Here is a 26,315-nt window from a genome sequence, read left to right as displayed (position 1 = left end):
CCGCAAAGTAACGCCTGCTTCTATCCAATACTGCCGAGATTTTGATATTGATAAAACCTTTTTTTTTGTTGGATAGCAAATTTATCGAGGAAGGCTATAAGCTATATATCATCATGCTACGACCAACAGGAGCAAAGCATGAATAAAAAACGTTTCAAAAAACGGGAAAAATAATTAGAGAGCTTCCAAATGCGTAAACGGTTAACGGTTAAGCCAAAATTATGGTGATTGAATTGTTACTCTGTAAATAATCTAATAAAAATGCGGCAACAAAATATATCTCTCTTTTACGATTCACTCATACGCAGATGAAGTCGCGAGGGGCCGCTAGTAAATATGATTTCAGGTATTCCTTAGATATGCACCCGGCCTTAAATGCAAATGGCTGCCATATAAATATGGCGGCGCGGCCTCAGTTGAGCACAGTGCCGGTCGGTGAACGCGGCAGTTCCCGCCAAAACCTCCTGTCAAACACCAGTGTTGCCACTCTTAAAAATTTCTCTTTAGAAAAATGAGTGCAATATTACTTTTCGCTCTATGCGCCCTTTTTGTATACAAACTTTTTTCAAGGCGTACTGTCACGTGGAAAAAAGTTTCCAAATATGGGGAAGGCGACGTTCTTAGTTTAAAACAAGCCCCCGGACCTTTGGCTTTCCCCGTGATAGGCAGTATGCATCTTTTGGGCAAAAATGAGTCCCCATTCCAATCTTTCACGGAGCTATCGAAGACATACGGGGATATTTATAGCATCAAATTGGGTTCGTCAGAGTGTATAGTAGTGAACAGTTTAGAATTGATTCGGGAGGTTTTGAACCAAAACGGAAAGTTTTTCGGCGGTCGTCCTGATTTCTTGCGGTTCCATAAGCTGTTTGCCGGCGACCGAAATAATTGTAAGTATTTTTTTATTCATTTAATATATATTTTTGGGTTAGTATACAGGTCTCAAATATTATGGTTACCTCTTAACCAAATTCCGCTTAACAGCATGCAAATCATACATTATAAAATAAATTTTACACCAATCTTATTTTTATCGCTGACAGTACATAATTTTTCCGGCTTTTTATATACTTTTTACATAGTACTCAAATAATATAAATGACCTAAATAATAAATAGTTATTTTTTTTTTTATTATTTTTGGTTTTATAAATTAATCGACAGATCAGTATTATTATAAAAAATATATTAATAGTTTACTAGTCGATCCAGCAGACGTGGCTTTTTTTTACCGCCATTTGCGTTTTTAAACCAACATGTAACCCATTGGAACATACAAACAAAATTTAATAAAAATCGGCCCAACTGCTTAGGAGGAGCTAGGTGACAAACACACGTACGGAATAATTATATACATATTATGTAGTATTTTTCTCACCATATAAACCTTTCCTAGACTTCCACGTATATTTCAAGACCTGAATGAGCCAAATCGGTCCATACGTTCTCACGTTTTAGTGAGAATAACGAACAGCAATTCATGTATATATATATATATATATATATAGATTACTGTTACTTTTTTAATTATTTCGAATAAAATATGAAAAAAAGAACAAAGTTACTTACTCAGTTATTACCAGCGCATATTTGATGCTCTCATGATGATGTGATGTTTTTAACGATATCCACAACAAAGCCACTCAATCAGTTTAAAAATGTTTTAAAAAAACACACACTCACTTCCATAATATTTTTAAAAAAAAAACGTCAAAAAAAATTACAACACTTTTCAGTAATTGGCACTGAAAACTATAGGTACATATTTAATCACCGTAATTTTTTTCTTAAGAAAAAATCACCTTAGGAAAAATGCAAAGGTATATAACCGTACAGCCAATTATCACAGTCACTTTTGATTACCTATTTCGGTGTAACTTTGGCAGATAATGTTGGGACAGATTTTAATGTTTATTTTTATTCCTAAAATACATTAACGTAGAGCGTTTTTCATTTCGTTTTTCGAATGTTTTATTCGTATATATCCCGGACGGTTCCCGCGGTTAATAAAGGACGAAGAAGATTTAAACTAACTAGGTATGTGTATCCTGGATAGTTTGGAAACTACATCTGGACCAGGTAGGTGGCGCGGCGGACAGAGTCTAGGGTTTAAGTTTTTTCACGTATGGAAATATGTATTACGAAGCCACAGGTTCTAGGTTTTTTACTGACAAAGACGTGCCGCTAAGCGATTTAGTGTTCCGGTGCGATTTCGCGTAGAAACCGACTATGGGTATGACTACCATACTGCTGTGAATTTAAGTAGGAGGTCTCTTGTTCGATTTCTGGCAGTTCTGAAGTTCCTCTGGTCTGGTCTGGTGGGAGCCTTTGGCCGCGGCTAGTTACCACCCTACTGACAAAGACGTGCCGCTAAGCGATTTAGTGATCCGGTGCGATGTCGCGTAGACGTCGTAGCGTAGCGGCACGTCTTTGTCGTTGGGGTGGTAACTAGCCACGGCCGGAACCCCCCACCAACCCGAAAATTCAGAAATTATAAATTGCCAAATTGTCCATGCCGGAAATCGAACCCGAAACCTCCTACTTAAATTCGAAGCGCTCATTTCTGCGCCAGGGAGGTCGTCAACGATGAACGTGAAAAACAGTTCAATAAATAGAACTATACATGCCAAATTAATTTTAAAAATTCATATTATAATAGTTTAAACATCACTTATTAATTTCAACGCGTACACGAGTTGGAACTCCGATATGAAACTGGCCTATATTTTGTATGTTTATGTAATCTGATCCCCATTAGTCCTTAGGCAGCAAAACTTATATCCGTTTATGTCTGTACGAAATCTTATTTTTTACACGTTTCCGAAACTAGAATTTTTCTATCATTCAGTGTTAATTTTTGGTACATTTAAAGGTACTTGTTAGGATGCGGTTTCTTGCATAAAGCATAGTATATCCTTTGAACAGTTCGATCAGCCCTTTAGATATGTTATAAGAAAGCTGCGAGAGCTATGATTTTATAGAAGGTTTTATTAGCTTTAGTAATTGCAGGTTTAAATGATTTTAGTAATTTGCAGGTTTAAATGATTTTAGCAATTTGAAGAAGGTTTTATTGATTTTAGTATTTTGTAGGTTTTACGTATTTTAATATTTTGTAAAATGTTTTATCGATAAGTATTCTATAACTTGCTATGTTTTATTAGGTTTTAATAATATTGATGTAATAGCTAAATTTCTTTGTCTTTAACATATATCCCGGAATCACTTTGCTCTTAACACATATTTGAAAACTTTGCCCGGAGATTCTACGGGATTCTGAAAAAGTTAAAGTTTTTGCTTACATGGCAAGGTCTTAGCCCAAGGCGAAACACTCAGTATGTGTGCCATGGGATCCCATAACACAGATATCAGCATAGGTAGGACGTAGGTCACCTATAAAAGTTGATATCGTCATTTGAGACAATTTTATTAGCAATGTGTGGTGTGAGTCACGAAAGAATCCGATTTCCATAATGATCTGTTGTAATTATAAAAATGCGAATGTTTGGATGGTTATAACAAAAAATATATGCCGTTGGAGGCAAGCGGCCCAGGACCGTGCATTGTGGAACTCCCTACAAAAGACCTATGTCCAGCAGTGGACGTCAATTGGTTGAGATGATGATGATGATGAATAAAAAATAAAATACAGTGATAGCCTAGTGGTTAAATCATCGGCTTTCTTTTCGGGGTGACTGAGTTCGATCCCCGACACGCATTTCTAAATTTAAAATTTTTTAAAATTCACTCGCTTTAACGGTGAAGGAAACCTGCATGCGTGAGAGTTCTCCATAACGTTCTAGAAGGTATGTGAAGTCTACCATTTCGTACTTCTTCTTCTTCATTTCAATTGTTTCAAATGATTTAGGAATTATTATTTTAGAAAATATAACAATTATATGACATTGTAATGGGATTGTAATTGAATAAGTAAATAAATAAATAAACTTGGCCAGCGTGGTGGATGGCCTAAACCCTCCTCATTCTTAGGAGACAAGACCCGACCCGTGCCTTGTAGTTGCCCAGCAATGGGTTAATAATGATTTGAATGAATGAATGAATGAATGAATGATTTATTTATTTCTCTACATTACGTATAAGTACAATGTAATGTTGCTTACGGGCTATTTTGTTACACATTTATAATGTGGGGACTGATGCTTGAACTAGGTAGAACCTGTAATGATGAAATATTTATTCGCCAAATTGTGGGTACATAACAAGTAAACATTTAATTAAACAGTCCCTTCACAATCGACTGTCACAGAGTGTGCAAACGTTTAAAAAAATAAATAGTTGGAAAATCCAAAAGTGCACGCCTCATAATCTCATTCATTACAATATAATTGAGATTATTTGTAAATGATAATTAAAGTACATCCAATTATACCGTGAAAAGTAATAGGCTTCTATTCCTCAAAATACTGAAGCCTATAAAAAAAAACAACTCGATAAGTGAAGTATTTCGCTCGTTATCGTGACCACAAGATACGGGATCCGCACATACAGACACACGGACGTCCAAGGCAGAACTTTTTTTAACAATTTTTTAATTCGTTTAAATAATAAAAAGAGATTTAAAAATATCATGAGTGTTAAAAATTGTGTTTTTCCTCAACATTTGTCTATTTATATTCACTTATAAAAGCAATAAAGAATAAAAACAGTGATATTTTAAGTTAGAGAATCACTCGGTGTGCGTAAACTGACAATACCCACCTCAACGCTTCGCTTATAAGGCGTGCAAAATTACATTACAGTGAAAAGAATAAGTCAAAGTTAAAAATATTTTTATTTAAAGTATTATTGGTGGCACTTTTGATGCGTACATTACATGAGAATTACACGGTAGTGATATTATGGCGATAACCATATTCGTAAACTTAAAACTAAAGCTACGAGGGTTCCAAACGCGTTGTGGTCTAAGAAGCCAGGTGTTTTTTTTTCGTTATCACCATCTCACATTGTCATTTAAAATTATTAGAAGATCAATTATTGGTTAGAGCTATAATTCACATACAAGCTTTTTACAAAAATACAAGAATTACAAATAGGTTAATGTAATTCTAAATTAATTAGGCAAATAATACAATTAGAATTGATGTCAAACTTTGTCATTACGACAGTATTTTATTACTATATTTGTGTTACGACAATACACACATCGCCATGTAGCCCCAAAATAAGCGTGAATAATAATTTTTTTTTAAACATTTTCCAGTGGACCAATTTGTGAATCTAAACCATCCTCGAATCCCCTTGAACTCACACAAAAAATTTCATCAAAATCGGTCCAGCCGTCTAGAAGGAGTACGCACACGCACACAAGAAATATATATAAAAACTGTCCCGGCGAACTTCATACCAAGGATAATTTTTTTTAAACATTTTCCAGTGGACCAATCCGCTAATCTCTTATGCCATACAGCAAAATCGCGATAAAACACGAAATATAACGCAGAGGATTATCCGCTGGTCTCTTATGACATAGAGTAGATGCTCCATATAACATATAACATATAAGTATGTATCTAGACGGTTACCTACCGACACATATCATTTGTAATATCGCGTAATCTGATACGTTAGAGGCAATTTGTAAAAAAATGCCGCAATGCATTTTATATGCATGCCCTCATACTCATACTCATATAGAATTGAATAGGTTTGTCCGTTAATTTTTTATGTGAAACATCTATTGGCGGAGGGTAAACCTGATTGTTGGCGTGGGTACACAGGCCGTGGCGACGCTTCGAATTGTTGATTGAATTTTAGAAATTTTTAAAACTCAACGAAAAAACCTGTTATAGTGTAAAATTATACCTTAGTAAATAAATAAATAAATATACTGCGACAATACACACACCGCCATCTAGCCCAAAGTATGCGTAGCTTGTGTTATGGGTACTAAGACGACTATTCATAAATACACACAATACTTAGAATATACATAAGTATAAACACCCAGACACTGAAAAACATTCATGCTCATCACACAAACATTTTCCAGTTGTGGGAATCGAACCCACGGCCTTGGACTCAGAAAGCAGGGTCGCTGCAAACTGCGCCAATCGGCCGTCAAATATCATTATAGTCATTTAACTAAAAAGTTTCGGAATAATATTCCATTAAAGGTATAAAATTCGCTTCGTCAATCTTAATTTTATACTTGGAAAATGGGAATGATAAAAGTACACTAGGTCTCCAACTAATATTTTTATTGAACTCTGTGTCTTAGAGCACAACAAACATAAAACTTAACAATTATTTAGGTGATATAGACATATTAAAAAGTCATTTTGATCCGTTTTCACGTGACAACGTCTTATAAATTGGTTTGCCGGGTGACACTTCAAGAAACTGCGTTACGCTCCGCTCACGTTATGCGCTCACAATGAGAGCGAGTGAGAGGCACGCGTCCCTTCCACTCGGGCATGGTTAGCCCGCCTAAGAGCGAGAGAGACAGACATAAAAAGTGAAAGGCACGCGTCCCTTTGTAGTAAACGCTGTTTCATTGTACGCAAATGTATTGCAAGTTATTGTATGTATATTTGTATATAAATACGTATGTATGTGTAAAGGTAAAAATAAAATTTTGTTAATATGAAATTCAGTGCGAGATTCTTTGTATAAATTAATGTTTTAAATATAATTCTTTGTATAAATAAATGTTTTAAATTGTTACTATTATTTCATCCTTCTTCCTACTATACGAATGAATATTCACATTAAAATTATTTTACCACTCAAAGTCGTTGTCACGTAAAACTTTCGCCCGTATACCGACTTTACAGGCAACCTTTTTTTTTTCAATTACTTTCAATCATTCTATTATAAATTCCATCTTCATCATGAGTTTCACAGTTTATAAATGTTACCAATATTTCATGGAGCACTGACGAGTGATACCTTCACTACACGGTCAGCTGATGCGATCTGTAGGCGCCGCCGTCTTTATCCCTACTCCGCGGCCGACTGTCACGCGATATGCAACACACAGCCGAAAAAGTTTGAGACTATGCAATAAAAGTTTCACTTAAAAAAAAAACATTTTCCGGTCAAGATCTTATTAAGTTCAATCTGGAGGTAGGAAATTAGCGTGCGTTTTAACACTCCCACGCAAACACACACACACACATAAACAAACATCCACACACACCCCACAAGTTTACATGCAAGCATTAAAAAAAAAATGAAGAATAGTTAAATTATATAGAAAAATTTGCTCAATGTATGTACACATTATGTTAGAGAAGAGCGAGACCTGGTACAAGTATATTATATGCTTAAAAGGAGATCTCTGCGTAATAATAAAGATATGAATGTAGATAATGAAATAAAATGTATTATTATATAATCGTGAAAGTGTAATAATAATCGTTAAATCCGCATTGGAATATCGTGTTGGGTTATAACTCTGACTGCCTGTTTCCTATGAAAGAGTAAGTCTGAGCTGGAAGTTATTAGACTAAAGATGAATGATTAATTAGGTACATTAAGAGACACCCTGCAATGCCTCACTGGTTTATACAGTGCGTTGATCACACGCCTGGCTTGGGTCACACATAAATGTATGTATACATGCGTCAATGCTAAATCATGCATGCAAGTTTATGCGGACGGTTCTTTGTGCGCATACTGGTTAATATCCCGGCCAGAATCGTATTATCGCCTGAAATAGATTCAGAATACAGCTGCCAGCAGCAGCAGCAAAAGAAGTAAACACTTAGAATGTTTATTTATACTCTTAATAAAAATAAAAATGCAGAAGAAGAATAAAAAAAAACATAGACAGAAGCAGTATACAAAAGGCGGCCTTATCGCTTCGTAGCGATCCAGGCAACCTTAGGATAAGGAAAACAAAAGGATAACATACTGCAGGTTATGCATATTAAAAAAAATACATACTAATACTTGAACTAGATTAGATACACACATAAAACAATACATCCCTACTAATATTATAAATGTCAATGTAAGTTTGTTTGTTACGCTTTCACGCAAAAACTACTTAAGCGATCTTCATAAAACTTTGTACACATATTCTTGGAAGTGTTAGAAGTAATATAGGATACTTTTTATCCCGACATTAAGCTCGGTTCGTTTGGGAGAGGGGATAAAAGTATTTGACGATTTTACACCATACCTCCGACAAATTATAACAGATTTAAATAATTATTTTTGTACTATAGAGGTAATAATCTTGTCCGAAATTTGTGGTAGATCTGGTGAATGTGGTTGTGAGCAAAACCCTCATTTAAGGCTTAGCGATACTACATACTTTAATTTTTTTTAGATCTACAACTAAATTTAATGCCACATCAAAATACAAAATCAAGCGCAGACGAAGTCGCGGGCAATAACTATTAATATAATAAATATTAAAAAAATAACAAAAATAAACTAATATGTAGGTACTTTAACATATCATAAATACATTAATAATAGTAAATACTACTACAAGTCGTCTTCAAGGTTAACTATAGTGCTTTGACTTAGACTGCCTTATGTCGATTGGGAGCGCATTCCACAGCGCTGTCTATTGCTTGCACTGTAAACGAGTGCTCATAGAACTTAGTTCTATGAAAATGCATACTCAGATTCAGCGCGCGGAACGATCTTAAATCGGATTGCACTCCGAAAAGCGAACTTCTCCTTAAGATAAGAAAAAATATGCTTCTTTTAATTTAATATTTTTTACGGGGTGATCCCTTATGAAGTATACTTACCTACGCATCCTTCAACATTATTTCGTAATTCGGTTACACGTTGTAAAACTGCCATATCCCTAACAGGTTAGCACGCTACGAAATTAATCGTTAACCCATTCACAATGAATCTTTTTAATATTAGAGAAGTGGGCTAAAGCTAACGGTTAAATATTAACATCATTCCTACCTCATCGACTTTAGATGAAAATTATATAAATTAACAAATATTTTATTTAGCAAATTGAATAATCTTAACAAATTAGTGTATTGTCATCGGTCCTCGATACATCTAGAAGTTTGAACGAAATTAGACCGTTTGAAGGTCAAAATGAAGTCTAAAAGAGTCAACATCTTCATCGACCCAGTACCGGCCCACTACAGCGCACGGGTTTCCTCCCACAATGAGAAGGGGTTATAAACATACAAACATACAAACAAACACACAGGTGAAGCTAATAAAAAACGGGTTGAAATAGCTGCTAAGTCAATGCTATTTTTTAGCAAACTCTTATGCGTGCTCAATTAGTATTATTTTTCGTCAGGCGTAATAACCTATTACTTGTAATATTGGTTAGAGCTTTGCATTCCTGTCGGTAGGGCCGAATTCAATTCCCAGCATGCACCTCTAACTATTCGAAGTTATGTGCGCTATTAATTAAAACAATAAAATGGAAAAACGAGGAAAACATCGTGAGGAAACCTGCACGATAGACGGCTCTCCATAGCCAGCGTGGTGGACTACCTAAACCCTTCTCATTCTGAAAGGGTACCCGTGCTTCTTCGTGGGTGCAGTGTTAACGATGCTGTCCAAATAGGTTTTACATTTAGCTCCAAAACTTTCTTTTTCTAGTTATAATTTACGAACCATCGCCTATTTACAGAGCAACACTTCCCAGGGATTTAAGGACCATTTCGGATTTGCAACGGATGTGCATGCTATTCGCATCGAGAACGCACAATTGTATACACATGCCAAATAGTGCTATACTTAGTTTATATTAGAGTAAGCAGTTGATTGTCAGTTTTTCGAACTAAATATTTTTATAAAGAACACGTCCTGCATAGTGCTGCCAAAAGGGCCTGTAATTACACCGGCAAACACGCCATTCAGACCAAAACACAAAAGTTGCTTGGTAAAATAATCATGGCGGTACGTCACTAAAAGCTCTGCCAATTTGTAAAGCATTATTTTATTGTTTCGCTACTCGATAGCGACGCTACGCGTGCGTGCACGCCAAAGTCATACTAAGGGTGTAGAATTTAGATGAAATACTCGGGATTTGGCTTTTAAATCCACAATACACATGAAATACGTACATGTGATGTTCTGTTTTATTTTTTTGTTCTATTGTAAACTACCCTGGCCTAACTGATTTTATTTCATGTATGCAATATAGATTTTTATTTTTGTTTTTACCCAACACACGAAGGTTAAATCATTTTTTTTTTCTAAATACATTTAAAAAACCACGGCTAATGGCTCCCTCTAAATATGGAAATTATAAATTCCATAATTTTTAGAGCTTTATGTAACGGGGGGGGGGGGGGGGGGTCCTGCCGCTTATTTCTTATTTCCGGTCTGAAGGGCGTGGTTTCTGGTGCAGTTACAAACACATGAAGCTGTTCATGGACATATTGCGGGACGGGACCTCTTTGCAGGACGTATTCCTAGCATGTTCTGCTAACTAACTGTTGCTGTATTTATAGACCTATGGGATTCCACATAGATACCTTCGTTCTGTCAATTATTATTGCCATAAAACCCCAAATGGCCACAGCCAGGAATCTAACTCAACGTCCCACTTATAAGACAGCGTCCAGCACAGCACCAGGAAGGTCGTCGACATTAAACCTTTTTTTTTTTTTTTTTTTTCTCTTCTGACTTTACAGAGATCAGCCAATGTCAGGAGACCTTTTTTAAATAGAACCTTTTCCTTTGTCCACAGCGTTAGCCCTCTGCGATTGGTCAAACTTGCAGCTGAGGAGACGGAATCTGGCACGCCGCCATTGCGGTCCCAAGCAGCACACCGACAACTTTACCAAGATCGGCTCAGTGGCCACCTTCGAGGCAGTAGAATTGGTGCAAACCTTGAAAAATGTTACCAGGTCCTCCACAGGCAGTGTCAACTTGAAACCCTTCCTTATGTCAACAGCTATGAACATGTTTTCCAACTACATGTGCAATGTGCGATTTGACGCCGAAAACGATACGGAGTTCCGCAAAATAGTTGACCATTTCGATGAAATTTTCTGGGAGATCAACCAAGGTTACGCGGTCGATTTCCTACCTTGGTTGGCGCCGTTTTACAAGAACCATATGGAAAAGTTATCGAACTGGTCGCAGGAGATTCGCTCTTTCATCCTATCAAGAATTGTCGAGCAGCGAGAAATTAATCTAGACATGGAGGGGCCGGAAAAGGACTTTTTGGATGGGCTATTAAGAGTTTTGCACGATGATCCAACGGTTGATAGGAACACTATCATTTTTATGCTTGAAGACTTCCTGGGAGGTCATTCGTCTGTGGGCAATTTAGTTATGCTTTGCTTAACAGCGGTAGCCCGTGATGCTGACATAGGGAAGAAGGTTAGAGCGGAAATCGACGCTGTAACTAAAGGTAAACGCGCTGTGACATTAACTGATAGAATGTCCATGCCTTTCACAGAAGCAACAATTTTAGAATGCTTAAGATACGCCTCGTCGCCCATAGTTCCACACGTTGCTACAGAAAACGCGAATGTCGCTGGTTACGGAGTCGAAAAAGGTACTATTGTATTCATAAACAACTATGAACTCAATACGTCATCTGCCTATTGGAACCAACCGGAGAAATTCGATCCGTCGCGTTTTCTAGAACGCACTAAAATGAGGGCACGACGCAACTCCCAGTGCGACTCTGGAATGGAATCCGATAGTGAGAGATCCGGCCCGATTAACAGAGTGAACGATGTTGAAAGAGAGGTCGTAACTGTTAAGAAGAACATACCACACTTCTTGCCCTTCAGCATTGGTAAGAGAACGTGTATCGGCCAAACTTTAGTGACGACGATGAGTTTTGTTATGTTCGCAAATATAATCCAGGAGTTTGATATAGGTGCGGTGGATTTAGAGGATCTAAGACAAAAACCTGCTTGCGTTGCTCTGCCCAAAGATACTTATAACTTGTATTTACTGCCTAGGAAACACTGAACTGAACTCGACCTATTTCTTATTATAGGTAAACACTCTTAACTCATTCTGCGTCCATTTTATTGGTGAGTTCCATATTTGAAATCAATTTTTTTTCTTTTATTACTACTACATAATCTGTATCATTAACTTTATTTATAGATTCAGCTATTTAAATTTATGGTTGACTAAGATACATTTTTTGTTACTTAACTCTTTCTGGCACATTATAACAGATAACTTCCCAGAGGATTAAACTCTATGGACGACTACCACAAATGCAGCAATTGGTTCTCATTTATTTTTTAGATTAAATTTTAAAAAAACACGCAAATAAACAAAAAATATTACTTTGGGAAGATTACAGAAAACTGTAAAGTTTACAAAACTTGCAATAATTACAAAATATTGTTTTTTTTTTTAATTTTTTTTCATGATTGGTTTGGACGCAGAATGAGTTATGGGGATCGCTCAAAACTATTTATTTGATTGAAATGACTCTAATTTATTCCTCACATTCGGATCCATACTTTAACCACGTGAAACCATTCTAATTGTTTGGGGTTTTTCTGTCAGAGACTCTGGTTTATATTGTTCGTACATAATGCAAACTATATTGAAGACACGTTTGGGGGGGGTTATATCCTTTACTGTTACGAGTTGGCGTATTTCGACAACGTTGACGCTTTTCAAGAACTTCGATCCTAGACTTTACCAATAAATTAGATTCTTCCTCCTTGATTTACTCCTGGACAAAAGAGGAATACTCAGTTGGTATTCAGGCTCGACACGAATTATTCCCATCTCATTTTCCTTTGTCATATTAAGTGTAACAAAGATTCTTAATTTTCAGCGTGAAAAAAAAATAATAGCTTTTTAATACTTCGCCTAAAGGATAACACAAGGCATTTGTTATAGCTAATATTGAATGCAAAATTTTTATCTTTGTTATATAAAACACTAACTTGACTATGGGTTTTTCTATGGGTCGTGGGCATTCCCCTTTTCCTTAGTGGTGCTAGATATACGAAGGAATTGAGTTTAACACAGTGGTTTTAAGGACTATTTTAATCTAACGTTATGGTATCGAACCGAACGAAAAGTACAGACGTTGTTATATGAAACAAAAAAATTATAATATGTGCCTTTATAGAATTTCCTAGTCCTGAGTAGACACTGTATTGTGACCCTAGTAAGAGATTTACACGCTCGCTGTTGTGCAGCCGTTTTCGAAACAAAAACCAACGTCAAAGTAAAATTAATCTAAAGTACATTCTGTATTGAATATAAGTACTAATGAAGCAGGTTCTGCTAGAAACAGTGTAAGCGGTTAAACTATAAATTTAGGCTCTAGGTCTATTTCACTCTGACGTTTAGAGTTTTATTGATGATCTAATATTTTTATATAACGTGTAAATTTCTATCTGAGGGTGACAGGGAACAGATTTCCAAATATTCTTAAGTTGTGATCTAACTCCTTACTGAATTCCCTGAAGATCGTGAAATCCACTGAAGTCGACTTCTGGCGCTATATTATCATCATTAATCATTTCTGGTCAAATCAATTTAACCAAAAATTATGGAGGATGTTAGAGTTGGTACTGAAGTACTGTAAAAAAACGCACTGTAGTTTTAAGTAAACTTCTTTTCTTAATCTTTTCATTCGATCGATGAAAAACGACTGGTATATTGCTTCGGAGGACTATTGGTAGTGCTAATATTGTGTGTATGAAGTGTTGTATGTATGGGTACGCTATAGAAATATGTGATGAAACTGCGGAATTAATTCTGTTGTACATAAAATATAGTTGTTTTTGGCACTCTGTTTGTTTCGGTATAAAATGCCGTAATTGATTCGCTTTTCTCGCCAAAAAAAATGCGTCAAAATGCTAATAAACTAAGAATGTTGAAAACATTGTTCGATTCCAAAATAACTTTTTATTACACTTAACATTTATACTCTCTTTTTTAATGAGTTCTCAAGAACCAGGTCAGTTTCAAATAAAAAATTATTCAGATAATTAATACCTGCCTCATTTTCAGATTTTATAAATACGACGCGACATTTGCGTAATTTACAAAACTTGTAAATATTACAAAGAATTTGTAGAATTTACAATGCTTGTCAATATGGTAAAACATGGGTATACATTACAGAATTTGAAAATATGACACAGCGAATCTAAATCACTGTTTATTAATTATTTAAAAATAAACTATATATATCTTAAGAACTCCAAAATTAATTAAGTCGCGTCTTTATAAAAAGGACTGTAAATTTTTTGCATTTTTTTTTAAATTTTAAATTGTGTTAAATCGCTCTTATTAAGTCTATAAATAGTTTTAGTTATATATGTACAACAGAATTAGCATCTGCTAATTCAATTTTTTTTTTATTTATTACCGCTAAAAACCAAATTCAAAATAAATATTAAAATACCAAAAAAAACACGATACTGTGTAGACTTAAACGCATTTATTTAGCGATTGTATGTAGAAATTATCAAAGATTGAAATCGTGGATAGGTCTTCACTTAAATTTCTAATTGGTTACATGTTTTCGCCCTTGAAAGCATGAACTCAGATACATGTTGATATTGCGTCGTAGCAGTGACCCGTTTTTATCAACCATAGCTTTGAACAATCTGGTTGATTTGGGGGCTCTAAATCGAAACGAAGATAGAACACAAGCGGTCGATCAACCCACTCAACGTTCACACAAGTAAACCGCTCATCAACCAGTTAATGGATTTCATTTAAAGTTAAGTATTCTACTTAGCATTTAATATGCTGTCGTGACCTAAATACGATCGAAGTCTTTGGTAATTATGTAGTACTTAGACAAGTCATATAACATAAGCTATTTATCCTTTTATAAATGTAGATAAAAATATAGTAAAATTAATTCAGTCGAATTATAGATTATTAAAAAAAACATTTCACATATTTTATTGTATATATTTTTTATTTTGTCATAACCTCTAGGTTAGTGTTCGGTTAATTCTACTTCACATCAAAGGATTTTGCAAAAAAAAAACTTTAAGAATAGAGTTTAATGCCCGTTTTTACTAACGACGAACTTTCACTAAAGGCAATGCCTTAGTAAATGACGGAAAAAAGATTTCTAGGCATTCATTTACCATCCACCAATCGATTTTCATTATGCACGAGCTTATACCTAACCTAACTTGTCTATGATTCTTGCGACAAGGTGTGGTATATTGTTTTTTTAATAACCTATCCATACGAAAAATTTAATATATATATATATTTAATATAATATAAAATTTAAGCGTCTGTTGGTAATATCGAATTAAACGTTTTTTTACTAAGTACATATACATGAATATAATATATACGGTACATACACCAAAATAACATTTTTCACAATTTTATTCTTCTGTCTGTTTGTTCCAGCTAATCTCTGAAATGACTGGTCCGATTTTGACGGGACTTTTATTGGCAGGTAGCTGATGTAATAAGGAGTAACTTAGGCTACGTTTATTCGAGGAAAATTATTTTATATCATCGTTAAAAAAGTTCTATTTAAAAATTACACCTGATTTTTTTACAAGAATACACACCTTAAAAACCTGATTTGAAAACAAAAACAAACGCGGATGAAGTCGTGGACAACAGCTAGTATGATAATATTTTTTCATAGTACGCATGGATTAAAGGTTATTAAAAAAAACGAATTTATATTGTTCCCCTTTGTCAGTTTACGATTTCCCTAAACATTACGCACCGCCGAATCGGTGTCGTACCTTAAGAAAGGTGAATCGATTTTTTTTCTCTACGCATAACAAAAATCATTAGGCATCCGATTCAAGCGTGATGTGATGTAATAGTGAAAACGGGCACTATTGTTTTTCAAATAATAAACAATCTTTTCATTAATTTTTAGTGTAAAGTATATTTTATATATAAAATAACACAAGTGCGATAAAATATGTAAAAACGAAAACAATTTGAAAATGAACTTTTCACTAAAGAATAACAAAAAAGACGTTCATTGTAAAACAAGTGTGAAAAGAAGACTGTAAAGCAATAAGGCTAATCCAATTAAATAGTTCTTTAGTAACGCTACTAAAGAACTATAGTAAAATCCATTTAAACTCAAGATAATTCATTTCTACACTAAGACCTAAACCTAATGGATAATGTCGATATAAAATATAACTAAAGTAGTATTGTGGCCGTTATTATCGAATATATTATTGTATTTCATATACTATGTTTGGTTAAGATATATATGTAACAGATTTTTCGTATCCTTGATGTAATTGTGTACAAAAATGTGATGAATTGTAGAATTAGAGGTTGTTATTGGAAATGAAAATATATAGCTTGCAATTGATATAATGTTTTTTTTTTTGAAGACCCTATATTTTACTCCCCACGCAAAAACGACTGGGTGTATTGGACCTGCTACTAGATCGGTTATTAGATCTGTATGTATGTATGTGTGTTCTGTATGTGGCAGCGTCGAACGGAGGAACCGATTTTGATTTTGTTTGAAAAGTCAATAAGTTGGGAGTGAGTTGCCATGTTCGATGAAAATCATTCCAAGATGGCGGATCACATTTTGATTCACCACTCCCACAATATGGGTATCAAATGAAAGGTCTTGACTAGGGAGATATTATGCACTAAGTTAAATTTCGAGTCCAAGATTGCCGCCACAACAAAATGGCGGGTTTCCTTTTTTTTATCATAATCATCAATATATCAAACCACTACAGGCCACTACACTCCTCCCACAATAAGAAGGGGTTAAGGCCGTAATCCACCACGCTGGCCGAATGCGGATTGGTGGACTCCACACACCTTTGGAACATTATGGAGGCATCAACTCTCAGGCGTGCAGTTATCCTCACGATGTTTTCCTTCTTTTTGTTGATGCAAGTTTTTTTTTAATTACTTAAAACGCACATCGAAAAATTAGAGGTGCGTGCAGGAATTCGAACTCGGCCTCCCGAAAGTGAAGTCGGGCTCCTACTCACTGGGCTATCACAGCTTTTTTTTTCACAACCCCATTAATATGGGTATGAAATGCCGATCTTGACTAGTAGAATAATGTTCACGATATTGATAGTCGGAGTTTATGACGAGTGACAATATTCATATCTTTTTACCCTCTAGGGTAAAAAACTCATCAATTCATCTTACTAATAAACGTAAAAATAAAATTAAATTTTGCGCGACCTCTATGGTTCAGTGGGAAGTGCGTTGGTATAGCAAGAACTTCGTGCAAGCCTTACGCCAGTGTTTTTTCGAAGCAAGCATAGGCTTGAGGCAAAAATGTTATCCTCAGATGATATCCACTGACAAAAGATACAATTAACTTGTCCACCTCCCGCAGTCCGGTTTCAGAAATTAGGAAGTTTTTTTTTTTTTTATACTTGACTAGCGGATCCGCGTGACTTCGTCCGCGAATAAGTCGACTTAAAAAAAAACACGTCAATTATGCCTATCCAAAAAACCACGTCAATCTAAAACTCCGTTACGCAGATTTTGAAACACAGATGGGGAAAAAATAGCGATGCTATCCTGTAGAAGCTGTTTGCTTTTCCGGGATAAAACGAAGCCTATGAGCTATGCCAGACTATATTGTAGGTATCTTTGCCAAATTTTAGCCAAATCGGTTCATTCGTCGTGGCGTTAAAGCGTAAAAAACATCCATACATACATCCATCCATCCAAACATCTATTCTCACAAACTTTCTCATTTATAATATATGTAGAACGCATGCATTCGATCGTTGTCCCATATGCCTTGCGACTTGCTGTTATCTGTGAAGAGTTATTGTGCTTGATCTCCAACAATATTCATCAGATCTTCATTAAAATTAGACAATACATGCTTAGTAGTAAATACTGTCAAATAAAAAAAGAATGAGTAAAATCGGTGCCAATTTAATAGAGATATGAAGTAAAATTGATAAGAAATTTCATCCCATATTCCGGAGGAAACTTATTGTTTATCGGGATAAAAAGTATCCTATATGTTGACCCGTGTTATCAGCTACCACTATACAAAAAATTATTTAAATCCGACAGACAGAGAGACAGACAAAAATTAAATAAAAATCTGTTTTTGACTCAGTATCGATTATAAAGTATCCCCCAGTTAAAATTTTCAAAATATATTAAATGTACAGAAATCTTCCAGTTACAGTTTTATTATAAGTATAGATAGACTTGCGCTTAAAAACTATCATGCTTGATGTAAAGCAATGATGCGGTCTAAGTTAGGGCGCGCTCGCATAGAAAATTCCTATTCACTCTTGCCTTGAAGGCATTCAAGTTGTATGTATCGGGAAACACCGAAGCCGGAAGAGCGTTCCAAACCTTAGCAGTCCGTATCAGAAACGTATAAGAAAAACGCTTCGTGCGTGTTGTCTGTATGTCAACCACATAAGCGTGCCACCGTTCACGGCGTCTCGCTGTTCTGTGGGAGAATGGTGCCGGAGGAACAATATTATGAAGTTCCTAAGCACACTCGCCAAAGTATATCCTATAAACAGGCAACATTACGTCGGTGCTGTAAGTTGAATTTTACTGCCATTACCGGTATTCCGACACAGTTTTAATAAAGCAGAAAGACTTTAAAAACATAAATAAGTAAATTACAACAAAACACACATCGCCATCTAGCCCCAAAGAAAGCGTAGCTTGTGTTATCGGTAATAAGACAACTGATAAATAATTCATAAATAATATACATCCCTATCCCTATCCCTATCCCTACTAATAATATAAATGTCAATGTAAGTTTGTTTGTTACGCTTTAACGCAAAAACTACTTAACCGATCCTCATGAAACTTTGTACACATATTCTTGTAAGTGTTAGAAGTAATATAGGATACTTTTTATCCCACACATTAAGCTCGGTTCTTTTGGGAGAGGGGATGAAAGTGCTTTACTATTTTACACCATAACTCCGACAAATAATAACCGATTTAAATAATTATTTTTATACTATAGAGGTTATAATATATGTTAAATTTTGCCCAACTGTGGTTGCAGATAGAAAACAGAACTCCTCAGCAGACGGCAGCAAACCCCTCATTTAAGGCTTAGCGATACTGAATACTTTAATTTTTTTTAGAACTGCAGCTAAATTTAATGCCACATGAAAAAACAAAATCAAAACAGCTAGTAAATAATAAAGGTACCGATAACAAACAATCATTTTCATCACACAAACGTTTTCCAGTTGTGGGAATCGAAACCACGGCCTTGGACTCAGAAAGCAGGGTCGCTGCACATTGCGCCAATCGGCTGTCAAAATAAAACTTTAGAATGCTACTTTTTTTTTTTTTTTTTTAAATGACCACCTAACAATATCCCTAAAATATATAAATGCAAGAGTTTATTTGTTTGTGAGTTCGTCCTGCCTTTACGCCCTAAATAACCAACTTGTTTTTGACGTGACAACGTCTTATAATTCGATGGAGCCGGCTGCACGCACGAAAAAACATGACGTATGCGGCGTTACCTCGCTCTGAGGCGTTCCATTCAAGGCTTGAAGTGCAAGCGAGAGCGCGGAACGAGCGACACAGTCGGCAAAAATCAAAATGACAGGAACCCAGATCAAAAAGGAAGGTCATATAAAATGGCGGGCAAAATAGAGTTACAGATGAGTACGGACAGAAGTGTCAAGGGAATATTGTAGAAGATATTTGACGGCCAATTTGCGCAGTGGGCAGCGACCCTGCTTTCTGAGTCCAAGGCTATGGTCCCACAACTGGAAAATGTTTTTTCGGTGTCTGTGTGTTTATCTGTATATCATAAGTATTTTATTTATATTATTCATAAATGTACAACCCCAAACACAGGCTACGCTTACTTTGGGGCAAGATGGCGATGTGTGTATTGTCGCAGTTTATTTATTTATTTATTATCTCTTCGGAGTTAAGTAATAAAAATACAAATAAAAATAGTTTTATTCCGTTACAGAACTTGGATCATAATTATCCAATTAAATTATTATTTTTACAATAGATTCAAATATTAAAGTATGTCAACTTAAAGCTTAAAAAAATATCAAAATATGTCAACTTTAAACATAAAAATAATTTTGATTTACAATTAAATAATTCAGTTACAGAATTAAGATTGAATGTAACTCACACACAATCATGTAATAGAGGTCTTAGCATCATATTTAAATAATTTATATAATAATTTTAGTTGGTGAAGGTGACGTAACATTGTGTTCATTCTTGGCTTGTTCTGGGGTTTTCTATAAATATGATCATTTCATTTTCATTTTTTCATCGTATTTTGTGAATGCGGTGCACGTAAACCATAACAAAACTTTGTCATGTAACTTTATCGATAGCTGATATCAACACGGACATAAGAGTTTGACATTGAGGTAGGTCTCAGATAATAAATTCTCAAGGTCTAGACTACAGACGTTTTTGAAGTGTCATTTTTTATCTGGACCGCATTGAATTTTAAATTACAACGTTGCGGTAGGTAATGGATGGAAATTGTTGGCAAGGACGAGAAATAACAATGCTTTGAACGATACAAAAGAGAAAAGTTTCCTAAAACGGTTGACTTATACTTAAAATAATTTAATTACTAAATGATACCCGAGACTATGGCGTGGATTAAGGTTTTTTATTCCCTTGAGCACTCTCTTATTTCGTTTCCATGTCAAAGGCTACATGCATGTCAAATGTTATCCCAATCCATTCAGCTGTTTTTGCGTGACTGAGTAACAAATATCCACACTTTCACAGTTAAAATATTAGTATGATTATTTCCGACTTTCTATAAATCGAAGAAAAACCAAACTCATGGTGGTAGATCGATCGAGTAAACTTTCCAATATTTGCAGCATTCAGGGTATAGACACTGTAGAGACTTATACGTACCTGGGTTCCTTAATCTCTAGTGATGACTCATGCGTTTCCGAAATAAAAAGAAGAATAGCGATAGCTAAGGATGCGATGCTTAGGTTAACAAATATCTGGAAGAATCGTAGCATAACGAATAGAACCAAATTGCGACTGGTACAAGCACTCTTTCCTATTTTCCTTTATGGCTTAGAAACTTGGACTGTTCGCGCCAGAGAAAGACATCGAATTGATGCGTTCGAAATGTGGTGCTGGAGGCGAATGCTACGCTGTGGACTGCCAAGCGCACAAATGTGTCAATTCTTTCACAAATCAAAATTGAAACACGCCTTTCTACCATCTGCCTTCAGCGCATCCTTAGTTATTTTGGACATATCACACGCCGCGGAAACGAGAGCATTGAAAAGTTGATAGTCGTTGGAAATGTAGAAGGCAAACGTCCCCGTGGCAGATCTCCAACCCGGTGGTCAGATCAACTAAGAGAAACTGGTGCCCGTACCTTATATAACGCAATACAAATGGCCATAGACAGGACCCGATGGAGCGAGATCTTATATGACAAGATTACTCGCCATACCAGTGATCACTATCCTCAGTCATGAGGGACCGAATAAAGAGAGAGAGATTTCCGAAGTCGGTACATAGGAAATAAAGCTCAAAATGCTTTTTTTTATGGAGTAGAAAAGCAGGAGAATCTGTGTGGTGTAATTTATAATTTCTTCAATCTTTCTCATCATCATCATCGACCCTTTACCGGTCCGGTCCACCACAGGGCGGGGGTCTTCTCTCAGATTATAATAAATAAATAAATATGCTACGACAACGCCAGTGCCATCTAGCCCCAAAGTAAGCGTAGCTTGTGTTATGGGTACTAAGATGACTGATGAATATTTTTGTGAATAACATACATAAATACTTATAATATACAAATGAACACCCAGACACTGAAAAACATTCATCACACAAACATTTTCCAGTAGTGGGAATCGAACCCACGGCATTCACACGTCCTAGAGAACGTTATGGAAAACTCTCAGGCATGCAGGATGTTTTCCTTTACCGTTTAAAGCCAGTGATATATAAACTGATTAAATCAAAACGCGCATAACTCCGAAAAGTCAGAGGTGCGTGCCGGGACTCGAAGTCGGTATTGGATATTAGATAGAAGCAGGCGTTACTTTGCGGAAATTCATAATATATTATGAAAATTAAACTTTATTTTCTATACTCCGCGAACAGCAGGAGAATCTGTATGGTGTAATTTATAATTTCTTTAATCCAAATACTTCACACCAAACAGATCCTCGGCAATGTACCCTTCACGCACGTTTCGCTCCGAAACCGGAGCATCCTCAGGAGATGTTGACTTTACAATGAATAATTGTTTAGTGTAAAATTAGCCAAATGTGTCTGTCGCCTATTAAGTCTGTGTGAACTCGGTCTCCACGAAAGGTTAGCCGAGGCTTTACCCACTGGGCTATCGACGCATCAATCTTTATACTCCACACGAAAAAGATCTTCGGCAATGTACTCTCAAGGCAAGCTCCAACGCCGGTACATCCTCACGAGATGCTGACTTTGCAATTAAATTTAATTAAATTATAGAACACTACATTTTAACCTTTCCTTAACAGTAGTGAATGGACAATGAGTATACAAACGCTACGGCTGGAGTTGTGGTAGCAACTAGCCGATAGAATGTCATTGTTTTTTATTGCGCGTGCTTCCGAACGCCTATTCTAGATTTGCACAAGTTACAGATTAGTGCGATCAAATTGCAGACAAGAGCTAACTTGTAGGACGCGCCACAGACTCTAAATCAAATTTTTCATTTGCTCATTGGTTAATACCTCTTCTATCTTATGGTTCTTTGTTTTGAAATAAATTTCTATCTCCTGTAGCGTCCGCCCTTTTGTTTCCGGCAATCTTATCCAGATGTATCCCAAGCTGAGGCACATAATGCCGGCGTTCGTTAAAAACATTCCATGGTAGCCCATCAAACTCACCATCAAAGGTAGTAAAAACACAGATAAAGTAACTGCCGTCATTAAAATGGTTCCAGAGAAAAAGAAGAAATAGACCTTTAACTCTATCGGATATATCTCGCCCAATAATGCCTCGAGTATAGGATACGGGCCGGACTTAACAATGAAGAAATACAAACTAAGTAAGCCAACGTTTGCCCATTTGAAATAAACGGAATCAGTTTTAAAATACAAACAGGCGCTTAAAGAAACTAATACTATAATACCGATGGAACCTGTCGTGAACAGCATAGATCTCATGGATATTTTCCTGATCAAAATGCAGGAAGCTATAGCGCCGAAAATCACACAAATATCCACAACCATTGTAAATATGAATATGTTCTCCGGACCCGTCATTCCGGATATAATTGTAACAGCTAGAGTGCTGAACGCCAACTTCCCAGCCGAAGCCAGAAAAGCTGAGATGAAAACGCTCAGCAACATCAAATCCCAGAAGTATTTCTTCCTGCACGCTATCTTAATTTTCTCCGATGTCTTCATGGTGTCAGATTCTATCGCCTTCTGCTGTTTTGTCCTTTCAACTTTGAGCAATAACTCAAGTTCTGCTTCCGTGTTTGCGGTGGTATCGTGCAGCTTCCTGAACGAATCCTCACATTCATCGAATCTGCCTTTCGAAGCCAACCAGTGGGGGCTTTCCACCCAGAAATATGGAAGAAATATCCCAACAACTGCCGGTATAACTCCGATCAGAGCTACTATCCGCCAGTGCAAAACTATTCCGAGGGCGTGGGCCACACAACTGCCCACAGAGGGCGCTAATGTGGATATCATGTTGAGGAACATCGCTCTCGTCTTCGGCCCAGCATATTCTGAAGGTACGCATAACTTTAGAGCGAACATAGCGCCCATAGCGGTACCTGAAATTAAGAAAAGATGAAATTTAAAACTGGAACAACTGCTATAAAAAAAGAGCTGAATTGAAACTCTTTTTGAAGAAAAACTTCTTTAGGCGCGAATAGGGAGTAAATCAGATTTAGGAGTAACGCTTACGTCAGACGTCTGTGTAGTTTCCGCTATTTTAAAATTGGATTGGTCGTAAGTATATGTCATATACTCCACGCTTCTTGACTTATTACTTTCGTAATAAATAAATTATTAACAAATTTTCTGACGATTGCAACATTCTATATTATTCAATGACAAGGTTATATCGACATGTGCTGATCTAACATTGAATTGTCTACTCTCAATTATTCTATTTAACAAATGAAAATATTTATAAAATGTGAAAGTGTTATTAATGAATTTTAAATAGAATATAGTCCCAGGAAAAAATTACTCTTTCATCAATAAATAATAATAAAAGTTTTACTTCAATCGCGTGTAAAGGTTACACGCACATACTTTTTGTTCCTCATTCATGGGTCTCCATCTATCTAACACCTACTCGTTGAGACTATTCTGATGAGCCCAAGAAGCTATATCTGCTGTGAGTTGCTTTCTCTCGGTAGAATCTGCCTTACGAACCGGTTGTAAAAAACACTTAAAACTTGACTTGACTCGTCAAATTCGCTTATAGAGTAAGTCCAAAGCTGGAATAAAGGCCTCTCCCAACGAGATGGTTTGCCCATAAATGACACGATGGACAGATGGGCTGGTGATTGCAGTAGATTGAAGTAGTGGCACAGAGATCAATGCTGCCTTCTCTCTATTATATTCCCCTCGTATGTCACCCACTGGAAGAGAAAGGTTGGTGACACCTGTATTCTGACAGAACACAGCAGAAACTCTTTTCATTCTGACAGGAGATCCTTGCATCGATCTTTGGTTGATACTGATGATGATGAAGCCTTGTAGCTTTTAATGATTTTTCAATTTTTCTATAGCTTAGAACTAGAAGGAAAATATTACTTTAAGATAAGTTCTACCGGGTTAAGGGCAAGAAGAATTTTACCATACCTGCTAGGAACCTGGACAGCATGAAGGCGACTGCACTCCTCGCATAGTAAAGCACGATGTAGTTAGCCACTGAGGGTACGGAGAAGACGATGAAAGACCACCGTCTGCCCACTTTGTCGGAGACCACGGCTGCCATTCCGAGGCCCACGATTCCGATTCCCATCAGTGAAGACGCTGCAATGAGATTTTAAAGAATGAAACTATATTATGTTTGTAGTCTAGTCAACAAGTGCCTTTTGGACCAACTTTTTTCAGCAGTCTCCGAAAATTAATTTAATTTTGCAAGAACGAAAATTATTAAAAAAATATGAAAAATGAAAATGTTTCTTTTTTGTACAACAGGGTTATATTCTGAAGCCTTTCAAAAATTGCTCCAAGAGAGAAAAAAAATCTTAAATTTATAGTTTAACATCACTCTTGCAATGTTCATGTTCAAGCAGAAAAAAAAAATTAATTAACTAATTGAAAAATTGTGGTAGAAAATGTTTTCAAGCGGATTATTGCTTATTCATCTGTTCAGTTAGTGTCTGAATTTTTTTCAATTTTTTATTTTTATATTTAGTATGCTTAAATCATTTTTATTGTTAAAGTTTCCAAAGTGGGCGCTGCTTGCCCAAGCCAGAGTACCCGTTTTCGGCAGTATTTGCATCCCTCTGGGAAAATTATAAATATTGATCCTACAACTCCGAGAATCAAGACTTTTTAGGAAATTTCAATCTCTTTTTGAATCTTTTTTCACTTTCGATAAATCTTTATAAGTTTTTGAGATATTTGCAAAAAACCAAAGCCAAGGGGGCTTTTTTTTAGTTAATTGTTAATAATTTTTACAATTTTTGCAAGCGGATCTTCTTTTTTTTCAAAAATCATCTAGATGTCATTCCAAATCGAATGACACCTCCATCTTAATTTTCGGAGACTGCTGAAAAAGGTTGGTCCAAAAGGCACTTGTTGACTATACTATAGATGTATGTGTGTAAACTATGTAGTTTATGTACAAAATAACAAAAATACAAATTAGAATTTTAAAGTGAATAATAGAAAAAAAGGCAAAGTAAATGTATACCGGGGACTTTGAAAGTAGTTTTAGAGATGTCAGTTCATAAAAAAGTAGATTACCTAATAGCAAAGGATTTATTAGGAATATTTCTAAAACACTTTTTTAAATCCGATAAAATTGAAAGATAGCTTAAGAGGTAATAATACCAAGACGAGATTTGTAGTACCATATGTCGTGAACTACTGTGGTAAAAGGCTGAATCGATTCATCGTGCCTAAAATTTATACTTATAAAACTGTAACTGGAAGATTTCTGATGTGAGATGTACATTTAATATATTTAGAAAATTTGGACCACGGGATGATTTATAATCGCTCAATATCATAATTAATAGTTATTATATTGATTCTGTTTAGGATTATGAAATCGGTTATAGTTATAATCGATATTATAATCGATATCATAATAGATAACTATATTAGATATAATAATCTATATCAAAATCAATAACTATAATCGATATTATTTTGATGTCGATTAAGATATCGATTTATATATCGATTATAAAATCAATTTTGATTTTGATATCGATCGATCGATTTTAAAACCGATTTGGACATA

The 26,315-nt window shown here is 35.7% G+C and overlaps 2 protein-coding genes across 2 annotated transcripts; one reads left to right on the top strand and one right to left on the bottom strand.

Moving 5' to 3' along the window:
- Positions 1 to 398: 398 nt before the first annotated feature.
- Positions 399 to 12,007, top strand: LOC120635776 (cytochrome P450 307a1-like). The gene is given in 3 exon segments (XM_039906929.1): positions 399 to 504; positions 507 to 890; positions 10,654 to 12,007. Coding segments are annotated over 3 exon segments (1,731 nt in total). The 3' UTR covers positions 11,895 to 12,007.
- Positions 12,008 to 22,564: 10,557 nt separating this feature from the next.
- LOC120635595 (sugar transporter ERD6-like 6) lies at positions 22,565 to 24,860 on the bottom strand. The gene is made up of 2 exons (XM_039906605.1): positions 24,698 to 24,860; positions 22,565 to 23,655 (listed from the first exon to the last, which is right to left on the bottom strand). The coding sequence occupies exons 1-2, from the start codon at positions 24,858 to 24,860 to the stop codon at positions 22,565 to 22,567; spliced, it is 1,254 nt and encodes a 417-aa protein (XP_039762539.1).
- Between the last annotated feature and the right edge of the window lie 1,455 nt (positions 24,861 to 26,315).

The sequence above is a fragment of the Pararge aegeria genome, chromosome 27 (assembly GCF_905163445.1).
Source record: "Pararge aegeria chromosome 27, ilParAegt1.1, whole genome shotgun sequence".
NCBI classification, from domain to species: domain Eukaryota; kingdom Metazoa; phylum Arthropoda; class Insecta; order Lepidoptera; family Nymphalidae; genus Pararge; species Pararge aegeria.
The sequence above is the reverse complement of the archived record's forward strand: the minus strand, read 5'-3'. Positions and strand labels throughout refer to the sequence as shown.

Coding starts and splice junctions, on each gene's coding strand:
- LOC120635595 (XM_039906605.1), bottom strand. CDS start 24,860: ATGGGAATCGGAATCGTGGGCCTCGGAATGGCAGCCGTGGTCTCCGAC. Junction 23,656..24,697: donor GCTGTCCAGGTTCCTAGCAG/GTATGGTAAAAT, acceptor TCTTAATTTCAG/GTACCGCTATGGGCGCTATG.